Genomic DNA, 19,927 nt, shown 5'->3' on the forward strand with positions numbered 1-19,927 from the left:
ACTCTATATCTGTAAATAGAAGAATTTAAGTGAAAAATAAATTAAATTTTGGATTAAGGCCAAAAAAGTTTATTTGGCCTCAGTGAGAGGATCGAACCTTAATCTAAAATGATTTTAATTTGTATTCTTTGGGTGCTTCAATTTTTGTATCACTAAGAGAGCCTTATGGTAAGCTTGTATAAGATAGGATAGATTTTTTTTTTTAATTTCGCTATGTTACAGGAGTACTTTTTTATTTACTTTATAATTTTATTCATAAACGTTAGATTGGTAGAATTAAACATAACATACTGAAAGTATCACCGACAGTGGTGGGTTTAAGTGAAGCAAAGAAAGTGGCAAAGTAAAAGACCCACACACCAACCTCCATTTTTGGTGAAAGGAAGCCGGGTCCTACTGCAGGGCCTCTCTCTCTCTCTCTCTCTGTGTGTGTGTGTTTTCATTATAAATCTAAACTCAAACCGCGTCTGATAGTTGCATCCTGTTCTTCGCCATTGATTAAATCCATTTTTCAACAATCTAAAGCCAACTGGCCATAGCTTCTGACATGAAACCTTCCTGTGTAATTACTCTCTTTCCCTATTTCATTTCTTATCCCTCTAAGGAACAATTGTTTTATAATTACAAACCTTAAGAACCCCGCCAATCCATCACTTTACTTCTACATAAAGAAAAATAACTTCTCCTTCAATACAGAACAAGCCCAATGGCTTCTTTTCTTGCTTGCACAAGAGGTTCAGCACTCTCATTGATCATCTCTCTTACAATTAGCTCATTAATTGGTGCATTTGCTGGTGACTTCAACCAAGACTTTGATATCACTTGGGGAGATGGTCGTGCTAAGACACTCAACAATGGCCAGCTTCTTACCCTCAACCTTGACAAAGCTTCTAGCTCTGGATTTCAGTCGAAGAATAAGTATCTTTTCGAAAAGATTGATATGCAGCTCAAGCTTGTCCCGGCAACTCTCGCACATCACGCCTACTATGTAAGTTCTTAGCTTCCTCCTCATATATGCAGCTATTGTATGGCTTTGGTTTAGAAGTTTGTGTTCATTTGACTAATGAAATGTTTGAAATTACAGTTATCCTCGAAAGGGTCCACGTGGGATGAGATAAGACTTTGAGTTCTTGGGAAGTCTGAGTGGTGTTCCTTACATTCTTCACACTAATGTGTTTAGCCAAGGCAAAGGTAACAGAGAGCAACAATTTTATCTGTGGTTTGACGCAACTGCAGATTTCCACACCTATTCCATCCTTTGGAATCCTCAGCGTATCATGTAAGCAACTAAAGCAAACCCATTATTCCAAAATCTTGTAGTCTCATTTAGCATATTTATATAATGTATATTGAAGTTATTTTGAACCTGTGTCTCAGCTTTTCTGTTGATGGGACTCCTATTAGAGAGTTCAAGAACATGGAGAGCATTGGTGTTCCATTCCCAAAGAATCAACCAATGAGGATTTACTCTATTCTATGGAATGCTGATTGATGGTTGCTACTCGTGTTAGCTACAATCTAACGCAGTGTACCTATCGATGCAGTCTAGCACTAATGGCGAGTATCAATGTCGTATTCCTCAGGAAAGCGAAAGCCCAGAGTTACTCATTTGTTCTTTGTTATATTAACCTAAAATGGATGATGAATAAATTCTAAACTAACTATTAACTACAAGCTAAGTCCTAAGGGAGATGCAGGAGTAATTGATAAATGAAATAATCAAGACAAGAAGACAAACCCAAAGGGAATCTAAACTAGTTGGCAACCGAACAAAAGATAAAGGATCGGTGAGTCTAATTATGCTACCCGTGGATGAATTCTTAACCGAATTCGGTTTCTCTCTCGAGATAACCGAATTCCTAAACCTAATAACCTAAAATTGGAATCTCTTCCTAACGATTGATTCTTAAATTAGCATTAAGCTTTAATCCGCCTCTATTAAGCTTTGTTAATTCTTAATCCGGCTAGTTAATTATCCTTATCTCTAAGCGATTATTAACCAGTTCTTGTTATTCAAAATTCCAATTGCCAAACGGATTTCTCAATCTCATAAAGCAATCTAAACATCACAATTCACAACGTCTCATGAATAATGCATAATCTTATTAATACCGAAACAAGAAGAATACAAAACCAACTCAAACAATCCAACAATATAATATCAAGCCAACATAGTAAAGAAATCCCAATGGATTAAATCATCTAGCTAAACATGTTCATGTTTAAAACAATCTAGGAAATCAATTACAATGAAAGAATAATGAAAATAAAACATGTACACCCTTTTCTCTCGAATCGGATGAAGCTCCAAATCCGGATCTACACTTTGATTAATCTCCCAAACTGCCTCTTGAATTGCTCCACTACTGTTTTTGCACTCCTGAATCTTACGATTCGGGATTCTTACTCACTGCAACTCTCTCTCGACTTTTCAAGGTATTGTGCGAACCGAACCAGCCCACTAGGGCTCAATGTCACTTCTTCCCTTTCTCTCTTTTTTCTCGGAAAATTCATTTTTTCTTATATATTTAACTCAAGACGGCCGTGGTCAAGGCCGTCGAGTCTATGCCGTCTTGGCGTGGATCTCACCAACTAGGGTTTCACCATGACCGTGTTGCTCCCGTCGGCCACCACGGCCGTCGGAGGCCGTGGTGGCTACGGAAACCGTGCCCAAACTATTGTTTTGAAGACCAAGTTTTAATGGTTGGTCACGGCCAGAGTCTAGGCCGTGATGGTCAGCACGGCCTTGACTCAGGCCGTGCTCAATGTGTGCAACGCGGGCTCTTGTCCGATCTTGATGAATTCTCGTCCGCTTCCGCACGTATTGATCTATAATTGCTTAAACACCGATGATGGTCCTATAAATGTTCCTGAAATGCAAAAGAACATAAAACACGGGTGATCTGGGAATAAAAGCACAATAATTGCTAAGAACATACGCAATAATATGCAAGCAAATATGTGTAAAACTATGCTCATCAAATTACCCCACACTTAAGCTATTGCTTGTCCTCAAGCAATTAACAACTCAACCCACAAAACTACGAGTTAGCAATTCATTTCAGTTTATGCCCCTAGTCCACAACAGAGTATTCAACACATCTCAAAGGATACTCAATCATAAATCAAATTACAAATCATTAACAAAGAATGGAAATAATATTAATGCATGAGTAACTTAAATGACAACTCAACACCAACATCATGAACCAATGCCTCACAGGGATCACTCAAGTCGCTCAAAGTGTATATTAGGTAAATAACAAATCCCTCAAAGCAAATGCACAAGACCCGCTCACCATAAGCTTGCTTATAAATCATATCTTCACTACTGTGAATAAGTAAATACCAAAATCAAAGGGTCTTTACCAAGGTTGTAATGGGGCTAGGGTAAAGGTACGGAGATTTGGACAGAAGTATGAAAATGCTGGAATTCGTGCGATAAACAATATTATATGCTCAAAGGATTAAATGCCTAAGATCACAAAAAGAATCATTCACTAAAATCCCTACTTCATAGAATAATGCTCGCAAATGCTCTAAATCCAATAAAAAGATAAATAATTAAAGAGATTTGTTTATTATATTTTTTTTTCTTCTTCTTCTTCTTTTTTTTCTCTTTTTTTTTTTTTTTGAATAAAGAAATGAACTAGCAGCTTATTAGCGACCGCCGCATACAACTCGAATAAACATAAAGAATAACAAATACAAATTGGATCAACGGGAGCATTTAAAATATCAAAAAGATTTAGTGAATTTACCAACATAGCAACTAGCATTTTAATCCCACATAAAGTCGAACATATCACAGAAAGAAATTCCAGCATAAGGGTAAAGGAAAGATAAATGTAAAGAATGGTATAATTGAAGTGTATAGGTGTAGATTATGAAGAAAAGGTTAAGGCTCAAAAATTGGCTAACTAATGGAAACATAAGGTGGTAGGCTTTTGGTCAAATGTGGGGAATCCTAAATCGCCCAAATCATCTCATGGTATTCACAATATTCATGTAACTTCAACACGCATTACAAAGCAAGTTCTAGAAGCAAATTTAAGTACAATACACACTCAAACAAGAAATATAAAGAGCATAAGTATAATGAATGCTCAACTGGCTCAAAATCTCACTTTCAGGTGTGGTATTAGGTGCAGTTGGTTCGCAACATTATTAATTGAATCATTACTTAAGAAACACATGCATATGATATTATCAACGTTCTAAGTTAAAATTCGACAATTCGAAAAAAAATAATTAAATAACACCGGTTTAACCCGGCAGGGTTGATGTGTAAAACACCATAAATTGTTTTCTAAGGACAATGAACGGCAAAGAAAAGTAACTACAATTCTATAAATCAAGTCATTAATTAGCTTAAAAATAGCATACTCAAGTGCATAAAAACACAGTGTCCTAACATCCCCTAAAAATACACAACACCTAGCCATAGCAATTTCAGATATATTAAAAATCCATATGAGAGATTAAGGTTTACTCATAAGCACCCCACACTTGAAGAACACACTGTCCTCAGTGTAAAATGTTATGGATACCCCGCATGGAATGCTCAACTAAGAGAACAAAGGCAATACAATCCAAGTGCATGACATGTATGAAAAATAAAGTAAATAAATGCAGAAAAATAAAAAGATCTAGGGGACTGCCCTGATCATCCATCGAGGCTGATGTTGTGGAAATTCAGTGCCTCCTCGGTAGAATCTGAAAATAATAAAATAAAGAAATAAAATCGAAACTGAAAATATGAAAACTAAAACTAATGAAATGTTTCAAAAAACAAAAAGGTTAAAAAAAATTAGAAATTAAAGATAAAAATTGGGGTGCCTCCCAAAAGCGCTTCTTTTTGATATGATGAGTCTTCTTAGCTGGACTCATGGTGAAAGGTAAATGGGCGTGATCGACGACCATCCATCCTTCTTCCAAGCAAATGGCTTCAAATATCCGCTTAGAGGGATAATCGTCAACTTCCTCTTCCCGTGAGTTAAGCAAGTACGCGATGATGGGCAAAACTCGCTCCTCGTATAATTGCACGTAGTCATGATGCTCTAGGGGCTCTTCCAATTTGAAAGCTAGAGTTTCAACAATTGGAAGGATCGACGGTTGGGCAATTTCTTCAGGAGTGTTGATGGTTTTCTTCAGTCCCTGGCTTGGTTCTCTTGCTAGAAGAAACTCGAGCTCCTCCAAGACTTCTTTATTGGATAACTCATGCTCATCTTCCATCATCGAAGGGACTTGTGGAAAATCTACCAACAATTCCTCTAACTGCAACTCAGCATCGTCAACTGTACATTCCTGTTGATAGTCTTTCAGAGGAATTATGTTCGCCTCTTCCTTTTCTGGTTCCATCTCCATGTTCAAGAGATCGTGTTAAGAACCTCCAAGGATTAGAACCACAAACCCTAATGATTATGAACCCGTGAATTACTATCTTAGAAACCCAAGAACAAATTGAGTTTCAAAACCCAAGAACCGCTTAAATCAGATTGCAAGGTATGGTTGATCAAGATCAGAACCTAAAGAAAACTAAGTTCTTTAAACCCTAACCCTTAACACGCTACAGGGATAGATCAATTCCTTGATAAGTGGTTTATGCATTCAACAAGAATTCAAGAATTCAAGCAAATATGCAAAGGAAACAACTACTATAACTTTATCAAAATTCGAATTTCTCCAAAACACAACTTAAGGGGCGTTTTTATAGCCACCTAACATAATAAACCCTAGTAGAACTATTAACCCTAGCTGCCACATAAGAAAAATAGGCAATAACATTGTTCTGAACTTAAAGAAGAGATTTCAGTCCAAATATTAGCCCACATTAGTCTTCATGTATTTGGACTTGCAAAACATTAAATAAAGCCCATTCAGATGTGTCTTTACTTGGGCCTATCCTAGCATGACCAATTGGGCTTCCTTGACTAGCCCGATCTTGCATATAGCCAATTAAGGCTTCTTGTAGCTTCTTGGACCTTGACCTTGTAATTGGGCCTTGTAGTATGCTCAATGAATCCTTAGCTTTATCTTTGGTTTTCTTGTTGTCCTCTCCATCAAGTTCATCTTTAAGCTTGGCCATGTCCATATCATTCCCTCCTTCTTTAGGATGATTCGTCCTCGAATCAAGTTCATCACCTACATCAAAAGGACTCAAATCAGCTACATTAAATGTACCACTCACATTATACTCACCTTTCAAATCAATCTTGTAGGCATTGTCATTGATCCTCTCAAGGACTTGAAATGGACCATCACCCCTCGGACTTAGTTTAGACTTTCTTTGATTTGGGAACCTTTCTTTGCGAAATGCACCCAAACCCAATCTCCAGGGTTGGAATACCATTGGAATTCGTCCTTTATTAACCCTCTCGGCCACTTTTGCATTTTGCTTCTCAATTCTCTCTTTAACTTGTTTGTGTAGCTTTTTAACCAAATCGCCTTGAAGAACCTTCAACACTAACAAGCTTGTTAAGAGGCAAAGGAATCAAATCAATAGGAGTTAAAGGATTAAAACCATATACAATTTCAAATGGTGAAGTGTGTGTAGTGCTATGAACAGCTCTATTATATGCAAATTCAACATATGGCAACAGATCCTCCCAAGATTTTAAATTCCTAGAAATCAAAGCACGAAGCAATTGAATCAAAGTCCTATTCACAACTTCAGTTTGTCCATCCTGTCTGTGGATGGCAAGTAGTAGAATAAAGCAATTTAGTTCCTAACTTACCCCATAACACACGCCAAAAGTGACTTAGAAATTTAACATCTCTATCACTAACAATGGTCTTAGGTACTCCATGCAAACGCACAACTTCTCTTAGAAACAAATCAGCAATATGGATGACATCATCACTTTTATGGCAAGGGATAAAGTGAGCCATTTTACTAAACCTATCCACAACAACAAATATACTATCTCTACCTTTCCTAGATCTCGGCAAACCAAGCACAAAGTCCATAGACAAATCTGTCCAAGGAACATCGGGAATAGGTAAAGGTGTATATAACCCATGGGGTTGCAGTTTGGACTTAGCTTTCAAACACACAATGCATTGACCACAAATTTTATGCACATCACGTTTCATGCATGGCCAATAAAAATGCTCAATCAGAATATCATAAGTCTTTTGCACCCCAAAATGACCCATTAAACCGCCCCCATGTGCTTCCCTAACCAATACGAAAGAACAATTAGGAATACAAAGGCGATTTTTCTTGAAAGAAATCCCTCAAACACATAAAAATCAGTGAAACAGCCCCCATTAGCACAAGTTGTAAACATGCCGGCTGAAATCATTATCACTCACATACAACTCTTTTATGAACTCGGAAGCCCGGCGAATTTAGAATCAAGAGTAGTAAGTAAAGCATACCTTCGAGATAGTGCATCGGCAACCACATTCTCCTTACCTTTCTTGTATTTGATCACATATGGGAATGTCTCAATGAACTCCATCCACTTAGCATGTCTTCGGTTCAGTTTGTCTTGCCCTTGAGATGCTTCAAACTCTCATGATCCGTGTGGATGACAAATTCTTTGGGCCATAAATAGTGTTGCCATGTTTGCAAGGCCCGAACCAAAGCATAGAGTTCTTTATCATAGGTTGGGTCTTTGAAGGGCTGCTCCATTTAGTTTTTCACTAAAATAGCATATAGGTCCGCCTTCTTGCATCAAAACAGCCCCAATCCCAATGCCACTAGCATCACACGCAATCTCAAAGGTTTTGTCAAAGTTAGGTAAAACCAACAAAGGAGCGTACACAACTTATCTTTAAGCATATTAAAAGCATGTTCTTGTGCATCACCCCAAGTAAACCCAACATTTTTCTTGACAATTTCATTCAAAGGTGCAGCTATACTACTAAAGTCCTTAATGAACCTCCTATAGAAACTAGCCAAGCCATGAAAACTCCTAACTTGGCTAATGTTTTTAGGTGTTGGCCACTCCCTAATTGCTTTCACTTTCTCCACATCAACCTCGAGCCCCTTTGAACTAATAACAAAACCAAGGAAATTAACTTTATCCATGCAAAAAGCACACTTTTTCAAATTGGCATATAATTTTTCTACCCTAAGAATGTTTAGAACCCTACGCACATGCATGACATGATCATCAATGGACTTGGAATAAACTAAGATATCATCAAAATACACAACCACAAATTTACCAAGACACTCATGCAAGACATGGTTCATCAACCTCATAAAAGTACTAGGTGCATTTGTAAGCCCAAACGGCATAACTAACCACTCATATAGACCATATTTAGTCTTAAAAGCCGTTTTCCACTCATCACCGGTTTTCATGCAAATTTGATAATAACTGAACGCAAATCAATCTTAGTAAACAAACATGCACCATGCAACTCATCAAGCATATCATCTAACCTAGGAATGGGATGACGATACTTTACTGTTATTTTATTGATTGCACGGCCCACACACATTCTCCATGTGCCATCCTTCTTTGGAACCAAAATCACTGGAACCGCACAAGGACTTAAGCTCTCACGCACATACCCCTTTGACATCAGTTCTTCCACTTGCCTTTGAAGCTCCTTTGTCTCCTCCGGATTACTTCTATAGGCTGGTCTATTTGGTATGGAAGCCCGGTATGAAGTCTATTTGATGTTCTATCCCTCTTTGAGGAGGTAATCCACTTGGCATTTCCTGGAAAGACATCAGCAAATTCCCGCAAAAGATTAGCAAACACACTCGGCAAGGAAAGATCAAGTTCAGTGAGTGTTCAAATATACATCTTTATAAGTAACAACAAATAACATCCGACTTGAATGAAATGCATGCCTAACTTCACTTTCCCTAGCCAAAAACTACCCTTTGCCTTTGTTTTCTCTTTTGGTCGAATCTCACCCTTTGGGTTTTCATGTTCCTTTTGTTATTTTCAGCCTCACGCCTCTCTCTTTCCAACTTACATTGGTCATTATACACTTCCTTAGGAGAAAGAGGTGTCAAAGTAACTTTTCTCCCATCCTTCACAAATGAGTACCTATTTAGAAAGCCATCATGGAAGACCCTCGTATCAAATTCCCATGGCCTACCTAACAAGATATGGCCGACATGCATTGGCACTACATCACATAGCGCCTCATCCGAATATCTACCAATTGTGAAAGGTACAACAACTTGCTTATTCACTTTGATCTCACCACAATTATTTAACCATAACAATTTATAAGGTCTAGGATGTGGAATTAGATTTAAACCCAATTTTTCAACCATTAAAGTGCTAGCAACATTTGTACAACTACCACCATCAATAATAACAAGACAAGTCTTACCTTGTACATGGCATCTTGTGTGGAAAATGTTGTCTCTTTCTTTGCTCCAAGGTATCATCTTCCTTCATTTGAACACTTAGTGTCGCCCTAGCCACCAAGAGCTCACCTCTCATAGGACCCTCAATGCAATCATCGCTGCCGTCTTCCAATTGTGGTATCTCATCATCATTATCACTCTCTTCACTTGCTGTTTCAATCTCCCCATGGTCTCTAGCCACCATTGCCCGCTTGTTTGGACATTGTGAAGCAATATGGCCACGCCCCAAGCATTTGAAACACTTGATGTCTCTATTCTTTTCTTTGTTAATTTCGGGTTTAGATGTGTCTTTATTGCCTGAAATGCTTTTCCCTTGTTGTCATTGGGAATAACCTTATCATCACCTTTCTTACCTCCTTTCCAAGAATTAGACCAATGTGGCCTCCCACTCCGAAGTGCCCTTATATTCAAACCTTACTGTCCCTCTAGGTTTTAGTTGCTTTTCCACCTTAATTGCAAGGTGAACTAACTCCTCAAGCTCTACATAATGTTGCAACTCTACCCTATCAGCAATCTCCTTATTAAGCCCACCAATGAATCGTGCCATGGTAGCTTCTCTATCCTCATCCAAATCAGCCCTAGTCATGAGCATTTCCATCTCCTTATAAAAATCCTCAACACTCCTTGTACCTTGCCTCAAAGATTGGAGTCTTTGATGTAACTCCCTATGGTAATGTCTGGGTACAAAACGCCTTCTCATGATAGTTTTGAGTGCAATCCAACTACCAATAGGCTCTTCCATATTCCTCCTCCTACTAACCACCAACTGATCCCACCAAACTATAGCATAGTCACTAAATTGGGTAACCACCAATTTCACCTTTTTCTCCTCCCCGAAAGTTATGGCAATCAAAGATAAGGTCAACTCGCTTTTCCCACTCCAAATATGCCTCCGGATCAGTTTTTCCCAAGAAGGTAGGAATACTAAGTTTGATACTACCTAAGTTCCTATCAACATCATCATAGTTCCCATAACCACCAAACTCACCACCAAAGTGTCCTCTACCTCTACCAAGATTTTGGTATCTCCTAGCTCCTCTACCCATGCCTCTACCAACCCCACCATAGGCTGCATTATCATACTCCTCAAAACCCTCATCAAAGTCATCCTCATTCACCCCAATTGGCTGCCCATGATTACCTTGCACATTCCCCCCTTCATCAAGCCTATTTCCCAGACCTCGGGCAAGTGCATTAATTTGGTCCATAATGGCTTGTTGATTGGTTGCCATTTCCCTTCGTTGGGCTGCCATGTCAAGTTGCAACCTCTCCATTTGCTCATTCATATTTCTTATGCTTCGTTGCACCCTCTCATTTTTATGCATTTGTCTTTGTGGGTATGCTTGGGTAGTTGGCACATTATTACCTCCACTAGAACCACTTGACATGCTGCAATAAGAGTTAGTATGCAATAAAAAAATAAATCGAAGGAAATTAAGGACCTCACCAACACTCCCTCACGTGTTTACTCTCAATTAATGGGGATGGTCACTCGTGTTTCGCACAATCAAGAATGATCACACAAGGCTGAAAACTCACACCACTCGGCCTTGTTTTCAAGGATTCTTATGTGAATCAATAACCACACATCAAGTTATTTCACTATGCTTGTAATGCACCAAGAATTATGATCTAAAAAGCTTAGTTGAGGCAAAAACGTAAAAGTCAAGAAAATTAAACAATTAGTCACGCTTTCAATAAAATTAGGACTGCAAACAAGCGAAAACTTCAAACGGATGCAAATGACATATGAAGAAACAATCTAGATGTAAGAAACAAGAAAGATGCGATTCGACGGAAATAGGAAAAGAAGGAACGGATTTAGGAAGCAAAAATCACAAAGAAGGTTGATCAAGAAAGAAGGTTACCTCTTTATGCTTTAAATGTGTCAAATCTGCCCAAACTCAAAAGACACACAAAGAGGAGAATAAATGAAGGACAAAAACGAATTTAGAGCTGAATCAATTCAAATAAGATGGTATGTATAGGGCTCAGTCATTGGAATTTAATGTCCCTTTGAATCTTCCCAAATGACCACCAAATCCTTATTTATGTAGGATTGTGAAAATCTCCCTAAACCTTTTAACAACCCTAATATCTATGTAATCACCCCAAGAACAATGATTTCAATACCAAATACGTTTCTTCCACTAACAAAGACAATCAAACCAATCAGACCTATTACTTTTTTTTGTTTTTTTTTTTGCTAATTCGGATCCGATATTTTTCTTTTCTTGTTTCGTTTTTTTTTTTTGAATCAGAATCAAAACTACAAGAATCAAGAACTAAATAATGTAGATCTCAAGAATACCAAGAATACTTCAAGAACAATATCAAGAACTCAAGGAAAACAAACAATAACTTAAAGAAAAGGGATAAATAACTGATTTAAGAGCCAAAGCTCGATACCAAATGTTAAGAACCTCCAAGGATTAGAACCACGAACCCTAATGATTATGAACCCGTGAATTACTATCTTAGAAACCCAAGAACAAATTGAGTTTCAAAACCCAAGAACCGCTTAAATCAGATTGCAAGGTATGGTTGATCAAGATCAGAACCTAAAGAAAACTAAGTTCTTTAAACCCTAACCCTTAACACGCCACAAGGATAGATCAATTCCTTGATAAGTGGTTTATGCATTCAACAAGAATTCAAGAATTCAAGCAAATATGCAAAGGAAACAACTACTATAACTTTATCAAAATTTGAATTTCTCCAAAACACAACTTAAGGGGCGTTTTTATAGCCACCTAACATAATAAACCCTAGTAGAACTATTAACCCTAGCTGCCACATAAGAAAAATAGGCAATAACATTGTTCTGAACTTAAAGAAGAGATTTCAGTCCAAATATTAGCCCACATTAGTCTTCATGTATTTGGACTTGCAAAACATTAAATAAAGCCCATTCAGATGTGTCTTTACTTGGGCCTATCCTAGCATGACCAATTGGGCTTCCTTGACTAGCCCGATCTTGCATATAGCCAATTAAGGCTTCTTGTAGCTTCTTGGACCTTGACCTTGTAATTGGGCCTTGTAGCATGCTCAATGGATCCTTAGCTTTATCTTTGGTTTTCTTGTTGTCCTCTCCATCAAGTTCATCTTTAAGCTTGGCCATGTCCATATCAGATCGTCCTGCACAGAAGCATCATCATCAAACATAGTAGATAAACCAGAAAAATTCTCACCTGAACGCAAAGTGATTGCGCTCAAATGCTCCTCGGATTCAGTAGCGTTTGATGGAGTTTCCAATTGCTCTGCCGCTAGTAACTGAAAGATCAAGCCTGCTTGATGCTCTATGTTCTTAATCGAGGTTTGTTGATCTTCAAGTATCCTCTCTGTTTGTTGGAATCTGTCATCAAGACTTGTAATGAACCTCATCATCAGCTCCTCCGACACTAACTCTTCATCTTGAGTTGAAGGTGCAACATTAGGCTGCTGATGTAGTTGTTAAATTCCTAGTGGTTCTTGGCCATCTAAGCTCCATCCAAAGGGTGAATGAGTGCTCTACTCTTGATTGTAGGTGCTTCCATACGAGTCATTTGGCCAACTTCCCGTATAATTCACCTGTTCACAGTTATAAGAACAATGAGCAACATCACTATACAATGGACAATCATTACACACATGTAAACCACAACAAAATTCACAAAAGACTTGAGATGAAAGGATAGGAGAAGAGAGTTGATCGGTAGCCCCGCAAAACGATTCCACTCGAGCATCTAAAGATGCACGGGCATCCCAATTTTTAGCACTCTCTTGGTTCCTAATCCCATTTTCCAATGTATCTTACAAAGAGTTTAAATTTAGCATTGAACCTCCTTATCATTCACTATATGAATCATAAACTTAAACTAAATAAATATGTATAAAAATAAAATAATTAAACAAATAAAAATAAAAATCATAAAATAATAAGAAAGAAAAAAAAATGGCTAAATTAACAAATAGCAAATTTCACTCTAGTTTTCAAACATTCCCCGGCAACGGCGCCAAAAACTTGATGGTTGCTACTCGTGTTAGCTACAATCTAAGGGTGTACCTATCGATGCGGTCCTAGCACTAATGGCGAGTATCAAGGTCGTATTCCTCGGGAAAGCGAAAGCCCAGAGTTACTCCTTTGTTCTTTGTTATATTAACCTAAAATGGATGATGAATAAATTCTAAACTAACTATTAACTACAAGCTAGGTCCTAAGGGAGATGCAGGAGTAATTGATAAATGAAATAATCAAGACAAGAAGACAAACCCAAAGGGAATCTAAACTAGTTGGCAACCGAACAAAAGATAAAGGATCGGTGAGTCTAATTATGCTACCCGTGGACGAATTCTTAACCGAATTCGGTTTCTCTCTCGAGATAACCGAATTCCTAAACCTAATAACCTAAAGTTGGAATCTCTTCCTAACGATTGATTCTTAAATTAGCATTAAGCTTTAATCCGCCTCTATTAAGCTTTGTTAATTCTTAATCCGGCTAGTTAATTATCCTTATCTCTAAGCGATTATTAACCAGTTCTTGTTATTCAAAATTTCAATTGCCAAACGGATTTCTCAATCTCATAAAGTAATCTAAACATCACAATTCACAACGTCTCATGAATAATGCATAATCTTATTAATACTGAAAACAAGAAGAATACAAAACCAACTCAAACAATCCAACAATATAATATCAAGCCAACATAGTAAAGAAATCCCAATGGATTAAATCTGTCTAGCTAAACATGTTCATGTTTAAAACAATCTAGGAAATCAATTACAATGAAAGAATAATGAAAATAAAACATGTACACCCTTTTCTCTCGAATTGGATGAACAGCTCCAAATCTGGATCTACACTTTGATTAATCTCCCAAACTGCCTCTTGAATTGCTCCACTACTGTTTTGTACTCGGAATCTTACGATTCCGGGATTCTTACGATTCCGGAATTCTTACTCACTACAACTCTCTCTCGCACTCAGTATTGTGCAGAAACCGAACCAGCAACTAGGGCTCAATGTCACTTCTTCCCTTTCTCTCTTTTTTTCTCAGAAAAATTCATTTTTTCTTATATATTTAATTCAACACGGCCGTGGTCAAGGCCGGCGTCCTGTGGATCTCACCAACTAGGGTTTCACCATGACCGTGTTGCTCCCCGTCACGGCCACCACGAAGCCGTCTTTGGAGGCCGTGGTGGCTATCTGAAACCGTGCCCAAACTATTGTTTTGAAGACCAAGTTTTGATGGTTGGTCACGGCCAGAGTCTAGGCCGTGATGGTCAGCACGGCCTTGACTCAGGCCGTGCTCAATGTGTGCAATGCGGGCTCTTGTCCGATCTTGATGAATTCTCGTCTGTTTCCGCACGTATTGATCTATAATTGCTTAAACACCGATGATGGTCATATAAATGTTCCTGAAATGCAAAAGAACATAAAACACGGGTGATCTGGGAATAAAAGCACAATAATTGCTAAGAACATACGCAATAATATGCAAGCAAATATGTGTAAAACTATGCTCATCACTGATGAGTGGGCTACAAGGTGGACTTATCAAGACAGATTGGAGTCGAGCTTCATTCACTGCTTCTTATAGCAGCTGATTGTGAGTAAATTAGCTATCAGCAGCAGCTGATTGTATCAGTTTTATTTTAGAGCTTTTTTTTTATCAGCTGATAGCTGATTTGATTCTATTTATTTATTTAGACACTAATATCTTCATTAAAACTTATTAATAGTAACTTACTCTAAATTGATCTCATTTAATTAAATTTTTATATTTTAAAATAAATAATTATTCTTAATAGTTATAATATTTAAAATTATGGTCTTTAAAATAATAAATTTTTTATTAGTAGAATTTAAATTTAAATCTCTATTTTTAAAATAACTTTTATAAATATTTTTAATAATAAAAATAAATGAGCTACAGAAAATTAATTATAATATTTTTAATTATCATAAATTATTTTTATTAATTTGTATCATTAAGTATAATATAATATAATAAAAATATATTTAAAGATAAATTAATACATTCAATGTTCATTTAACATACTAACAGCAACCGCTAATAAAATTCTACCAAACGGTTTAATATATCAACCATCAGCTACCAACTATCAGCCACCAGCTACCAGTTACATTCATCAGCTGAACCAAACAGGCTCTATAAAAAAAAACTTAATTTTTAGTAGTAGTATAGTAGTGATCGTGTTTTTTTTTTAAAAATAGATTTTGTTGGAGTAAAAATTCGTGACCTCAGCTCACGATTTTTTTCGCTTTAGTTGGCTATTAAAATCGTACATTGAGACTGTATTTCGTTTAAATAGCGGACTGCACATATTCTTAGTCCTAGGTCTATAATGCTAGTTGAACTTGGGTCCAAGATATAACAATTATCCTAAAGCATTCTAGTCATATCCTAAACTTATCTTAGCGTATTTATATATTGTATTGATAAAAATAAAAATAATAAAATATTTCAATACATACATATAAACTTTTTAAATTTATAAAAATATCATCACATATAATTAAATTTTTATTTTTTTGCTATAAATATATAATCTTTTTATATATTTAAAATACTACAGCAACAAATTATTTTATTTGAATCTCAGTTAATATAAATGATTTATATGATGAACTCACTTGATAAAAGTATAAGAATGGTGTTTTAAGAAGAAAATGGTACAAATTAATGATATCAATTAAGAAAAATCTAATTTTCTAAATTATCAATTCGGGATAGAGGAAGTATCTCCTATCACAAAATGTACAACACATGACAATGAAACATAAAACATAAAAATACATAAATAAAATTTCTGAAAATTATAGAAGTCATAATCTAAGGCAGAATTTATGAGTTACAACCTCCAAACAATTGATTGGAATGTCTTCTTCAACACAAGAAAAAAACTAAACTGGATACAATTATTAAACAACAGTGCTGCGTGCTGATATGGTTCATGATCTGGCATGTAGACCAAATGAATTGCTATCTTCTTTTCTTGATCCTTCTTAACCCACCTGTGGGAAGAGATGTAGACGACAGAGAAATCTTCAAGATCATCCAGATAGTGTTCTTGAGGAAGATAAAGAGGCCAATTACTATCACAAACTGCTCACAGTTGACTCAGTAAAACTATGTAAAAGAAGAAAAGGGTAAAAAAAAGGTACCTTTCATTTTTTACTTTATCAGAATGGAAAAAAATATCTCAAGAGAAGTAAAATTGGACATTTGGACTATAGCAAGGGAGCTCCATATGTCTTGAAGGGTCATTTTAGAGTTTCTTTTTCTGTTCCATCTCCTTCTTTCTTCTATTTCTCTATGAAAATTAGGATATTAGAAATGGAAAATGCCCTAAATGCCCACTCTCTACTCTCCTCGTCTCCTCCTTATTTATAGGAAAAGAGGGCTTTGCCATAGTTGGTTTGCTTTGCTTCAGCTTCAACTAGTTTGTTTGTATGCTTATAAGGGCCACACGTACTTGCTAGCTGTTATGTATTCCCCCTATTTCAGATTTTTATCCTTTGCCAAACGAAATTTTTATTACGTAAAGATCATATCTCTTTTGTCAATATATGTCATTGAACTTTGTACACTAATATCATTCAAGCTGCCCTTAGGTCAGTAGCTGATTTTTGAGTTCGTCTTAAAGAAAATAATATAAAAAGAAAATAATATCAAATTGGGAGTTTAATTGGCCAAAGTGCCAAATATAAACTTAAAAATTACCTTGTACAACCCATATAAATGGACTCTAATAAATTATTATCTCAAATATGAGCCCAATTTTTTAAAGCTGATCTACTTTTAACGTCAACGAATGAAATGGTAATTTGGGACCCACTTAGTTTTCACTTTAGCTAAAAAGAAAAACTAAAACAAATCACAAAATAACCTAAATAACAATAAACTTAAAATTCAGTAACCTTAATAAGTTTTTATCTTAAATATGAGCTCAATCTTTTGAAAGTGATCTACTTTTGCCGTCAATGGATGAAGTGATAATTTGGAGCCCACTTGAATGACAATATTTTCACTTTAGCTGAAAAGAAAAACTAAAACAAATTACAAAATAACCTAATAGCAATAAACTTAAATTCAGTAACCCTAATAAGTTTTTATCTCAAATATGAGCCTAATCTTTTGAAAGTGATCTACTTTTACCGTTAATGGATGAAATAATAATCTAGGAGCCACTTGAATGACAATGTTTTCACTTTAGCTAGAAAGAAAAACTAAAACAAATCACAAAATAATCTGAATAGCAATAAATCTAAAATTCAGTAACCCTAAATCATACTTACAACACTTCAAACACATATAAAACTAACATAATCAAATACGTAGTTGAGCACACATAGAACCTTCTACTAAGCTTAAGATCCGTTCATGCAGTCTAACATCTCTTTCATTTCAACTCATAGTTTCTTGAACCTTTTACGAGTTTACTTTTGTTCCTTCTTCTTGCAGGTAGACCATATGAAGATTATGAAAACACCATATCTTTCTTTCTTCGCCTTCATCTGTCAAGTTTAAATGGGCAAGGTTTCAATTTATTTAATTCAATTTCGTTGGGTGTTTAATTGAAGATAGAGTTAGGGTTTGTAGGATTAGAAGTGGATATGGGAATGAATTTATAACTCCACAACGGTTTGATGAACAATAATATTAGATTCATTCCATTGTCAATAAAAAATGGCCTCCAACATTCACATGTCAACTTATTTAAATGGCTGTCCTCGGTTAAGTGAAGGTTCTAGTTGAGCCACTTTCAAAAAATTGGTTTCATATTTAAGATAAAGAGATTTATTAGAATTCAATACGTGCAGCAGAAAATAGTTGGGCATCATATTTATCTCTTTTGCCTTTTTAATTTGGTGAAAGGACCTCTTTTCCAATATACTTGCATTTTCTTTTTATTAGAATTTCACAAACTGTATTATAGATTTTTACCATAGAAATGGTGAGTAACTTTTGTCCTGTGAAGAATAAGTCAGTTAGCTTATTATACAAAAAAGAAAAAAGGCACAAAAAAAGCACTTAAATAATTTAGAGGAAGATAATTAAATCCCTATACTTCAATTTATCTCAAATTTACTCTCAATATTTTTAAAAAGTTCAGTTTTATCCAAATTACTAACACCATTCACTACTCCGTTAACATTGACACCCACTAAAATTTATACCCAATAATAAAAAGACATTTAGCCCTACATTGTTTTACTAAATTAATAATATAATACTAAAGATTAATAATAAATGAAAAATTAATATTATTTTCTGTCTTTAAACAATCTACTGTCAGTCACTACCATATCCCGATCATTAACACTTAGCCTCTTTAGTTCTTTTTATGTACGTCATTGATCTATCACCACCAAGTTATTATTTTTTTTTTCTTAATTCTTGCTTTTTGTTTCTGTATAAAGATCTCTACTCTTTAATTACATAATTAATATACTCTTATTCTCTGTTCATCTTCTTCATAGACATCTGCATTCCTATTTTCATTCTCTATTTTTAATCCGACGATGATACCAAAATTATAACCTTTTTAATTTTCAATACTCTAGAATAAAAATAAATTTATACTATATATTATCTTGATTTTCAATTTTCAATGGACTAAAGAAGGTCATAAAAAACTCGTTAGTAGTCAAAAAAAAAAAAACCAAATTGGTCAATGGTGGAGCTAGAAAGTCCTTCTGATGAAGTCTTTCTGCCTAAAATACCAAATGTCAATTGGTCCTTTGGTCTTTTGCAATAAGTAGAGAAAAGATATTTAAGCCTTGAAAGACCATTGTTGTTGAAGTTATTGTTCAAGCACAATGAAAGTTGAGTTTAAGAAAGACTTTAGCTGCTTATAGCTATAACAAAAAGGAAGAAAAAATCATCTTATCAAAATTTGAAATGATGGCAAGCAATTGCAAAATCCAATAAGCACTTGACTTTGGATTTTGATTATTGGGATAGAGTTTAGGATGACTCAAGTGAGGATGATGATTACAGAAGATGCTGATTTAAGCAATATTTTATGTGTAAAAGACCAAAGGATGACGATTACAGAAGACACTGAATTTTTAGAAAAAAATATAATTTTAAGCCTTTGAGTTTTTCAGTTTTATTCTATTGAGCGCTTAAAATTTTATTTTATTTCTTTGAGCCCTTATTTTTATTGAGGATCTAATAGTCCTTAATCAAAGTAAAAAAAAATGATCAATAGAATAAACAAGAGTCTCATGAAATATGTGTAAAAAGTCTTTAATAATACTAAAAATAAAAGTATAAAAATTTTGATAAAACAAATGCTTAATAGAATAAAACTGAAAGTACTTAATAATAGATTTTACCAATTTTTTCTAAAGCTAATTGAATAAGAATACAAATTAAAATTATTTATACCTTTATATATCAGCTCGGTGAATTCTGCAAACTTATATTTTGATGAAAATTTACATAATAGTATTAAAAAAGTCACTCTTTCGTTAATAATGGGATAATGGGTATGAGCAAAAAAATATGATATTATAATTTGAAATAATAAGATCAGAACAAATCTGACAATAATGCATAACCAAGTGA

The 19,927-nt window shown here is 35.3% G+C and overlaps 1 protein-coding gene, 1 long non-coding RNA gene and 1 pseudogene across 2 annotated transcripts; 1 reads left to right on the forward strand and 2 right to left on the reverse strand.

The window, feature by feature from the left end:
• The first annotated feature begins 706 nt into the window (after positions 1 to 706).
• LOC107261357 lies at positions 707 to 1,492 on the forward strand (annotated as a pseudogene).
• Positions 1,493 to 6,672: 5,180 nt separating this feature from the next.
• Positions 6,673 to 9,530, reverse strand: LOC125370955. The gene is made up of 3 exons (XM_048378419.1): positions 9,310 to 9,530; positions 8,944 to 9,128; positions 6,673 to 6,977 (listed from the first exon to the last, which is right to left on the reverse strand). The coding sequence occupies exons 1-3, from the start codon at positions 9,528 to 9,530 to the stop codon at positions 6,673 to 6,675; spliced, it is 711 nt and encodes a 236-aa protein (XP_048234376.1).
• A 6,513-nt stretch (positions 9,531 to 16,043) lies between these two features.
• On the reverse strand, positions 16,044 to 16,759 carry LOC125370879. The gene is made up of 2 exons (XR_007217071.1): positions 16,516 to 16,759; positions 16,044 to 16,420 (listed from the first exon to the last, which is right to left on the reverse strand). It is a non-coding gene; the product is annotated as an uncharacterized LOC125370879 (long non-coding RNA).
• Between the last annotated feature and the right edge of the window lie 3,168 nt (positions 16,760 to 19,927).

This window comes from Ricinus communis, chromosome 8, assembly GCF_019578655.1.
Source record: "Ricinus communis isolate WT05 ecotype wild-type chromosome 8, ASM1957865v1, whole genome shotgun sequence".
Classification (NCBI taxonomy): domain Eukaryota; kingdom Viridiplantae; phylum Streptophyta; class Magnoliopsida; order Malpighiales; family Euphorbiaceae; genus Ricinus; species Ricinus communis.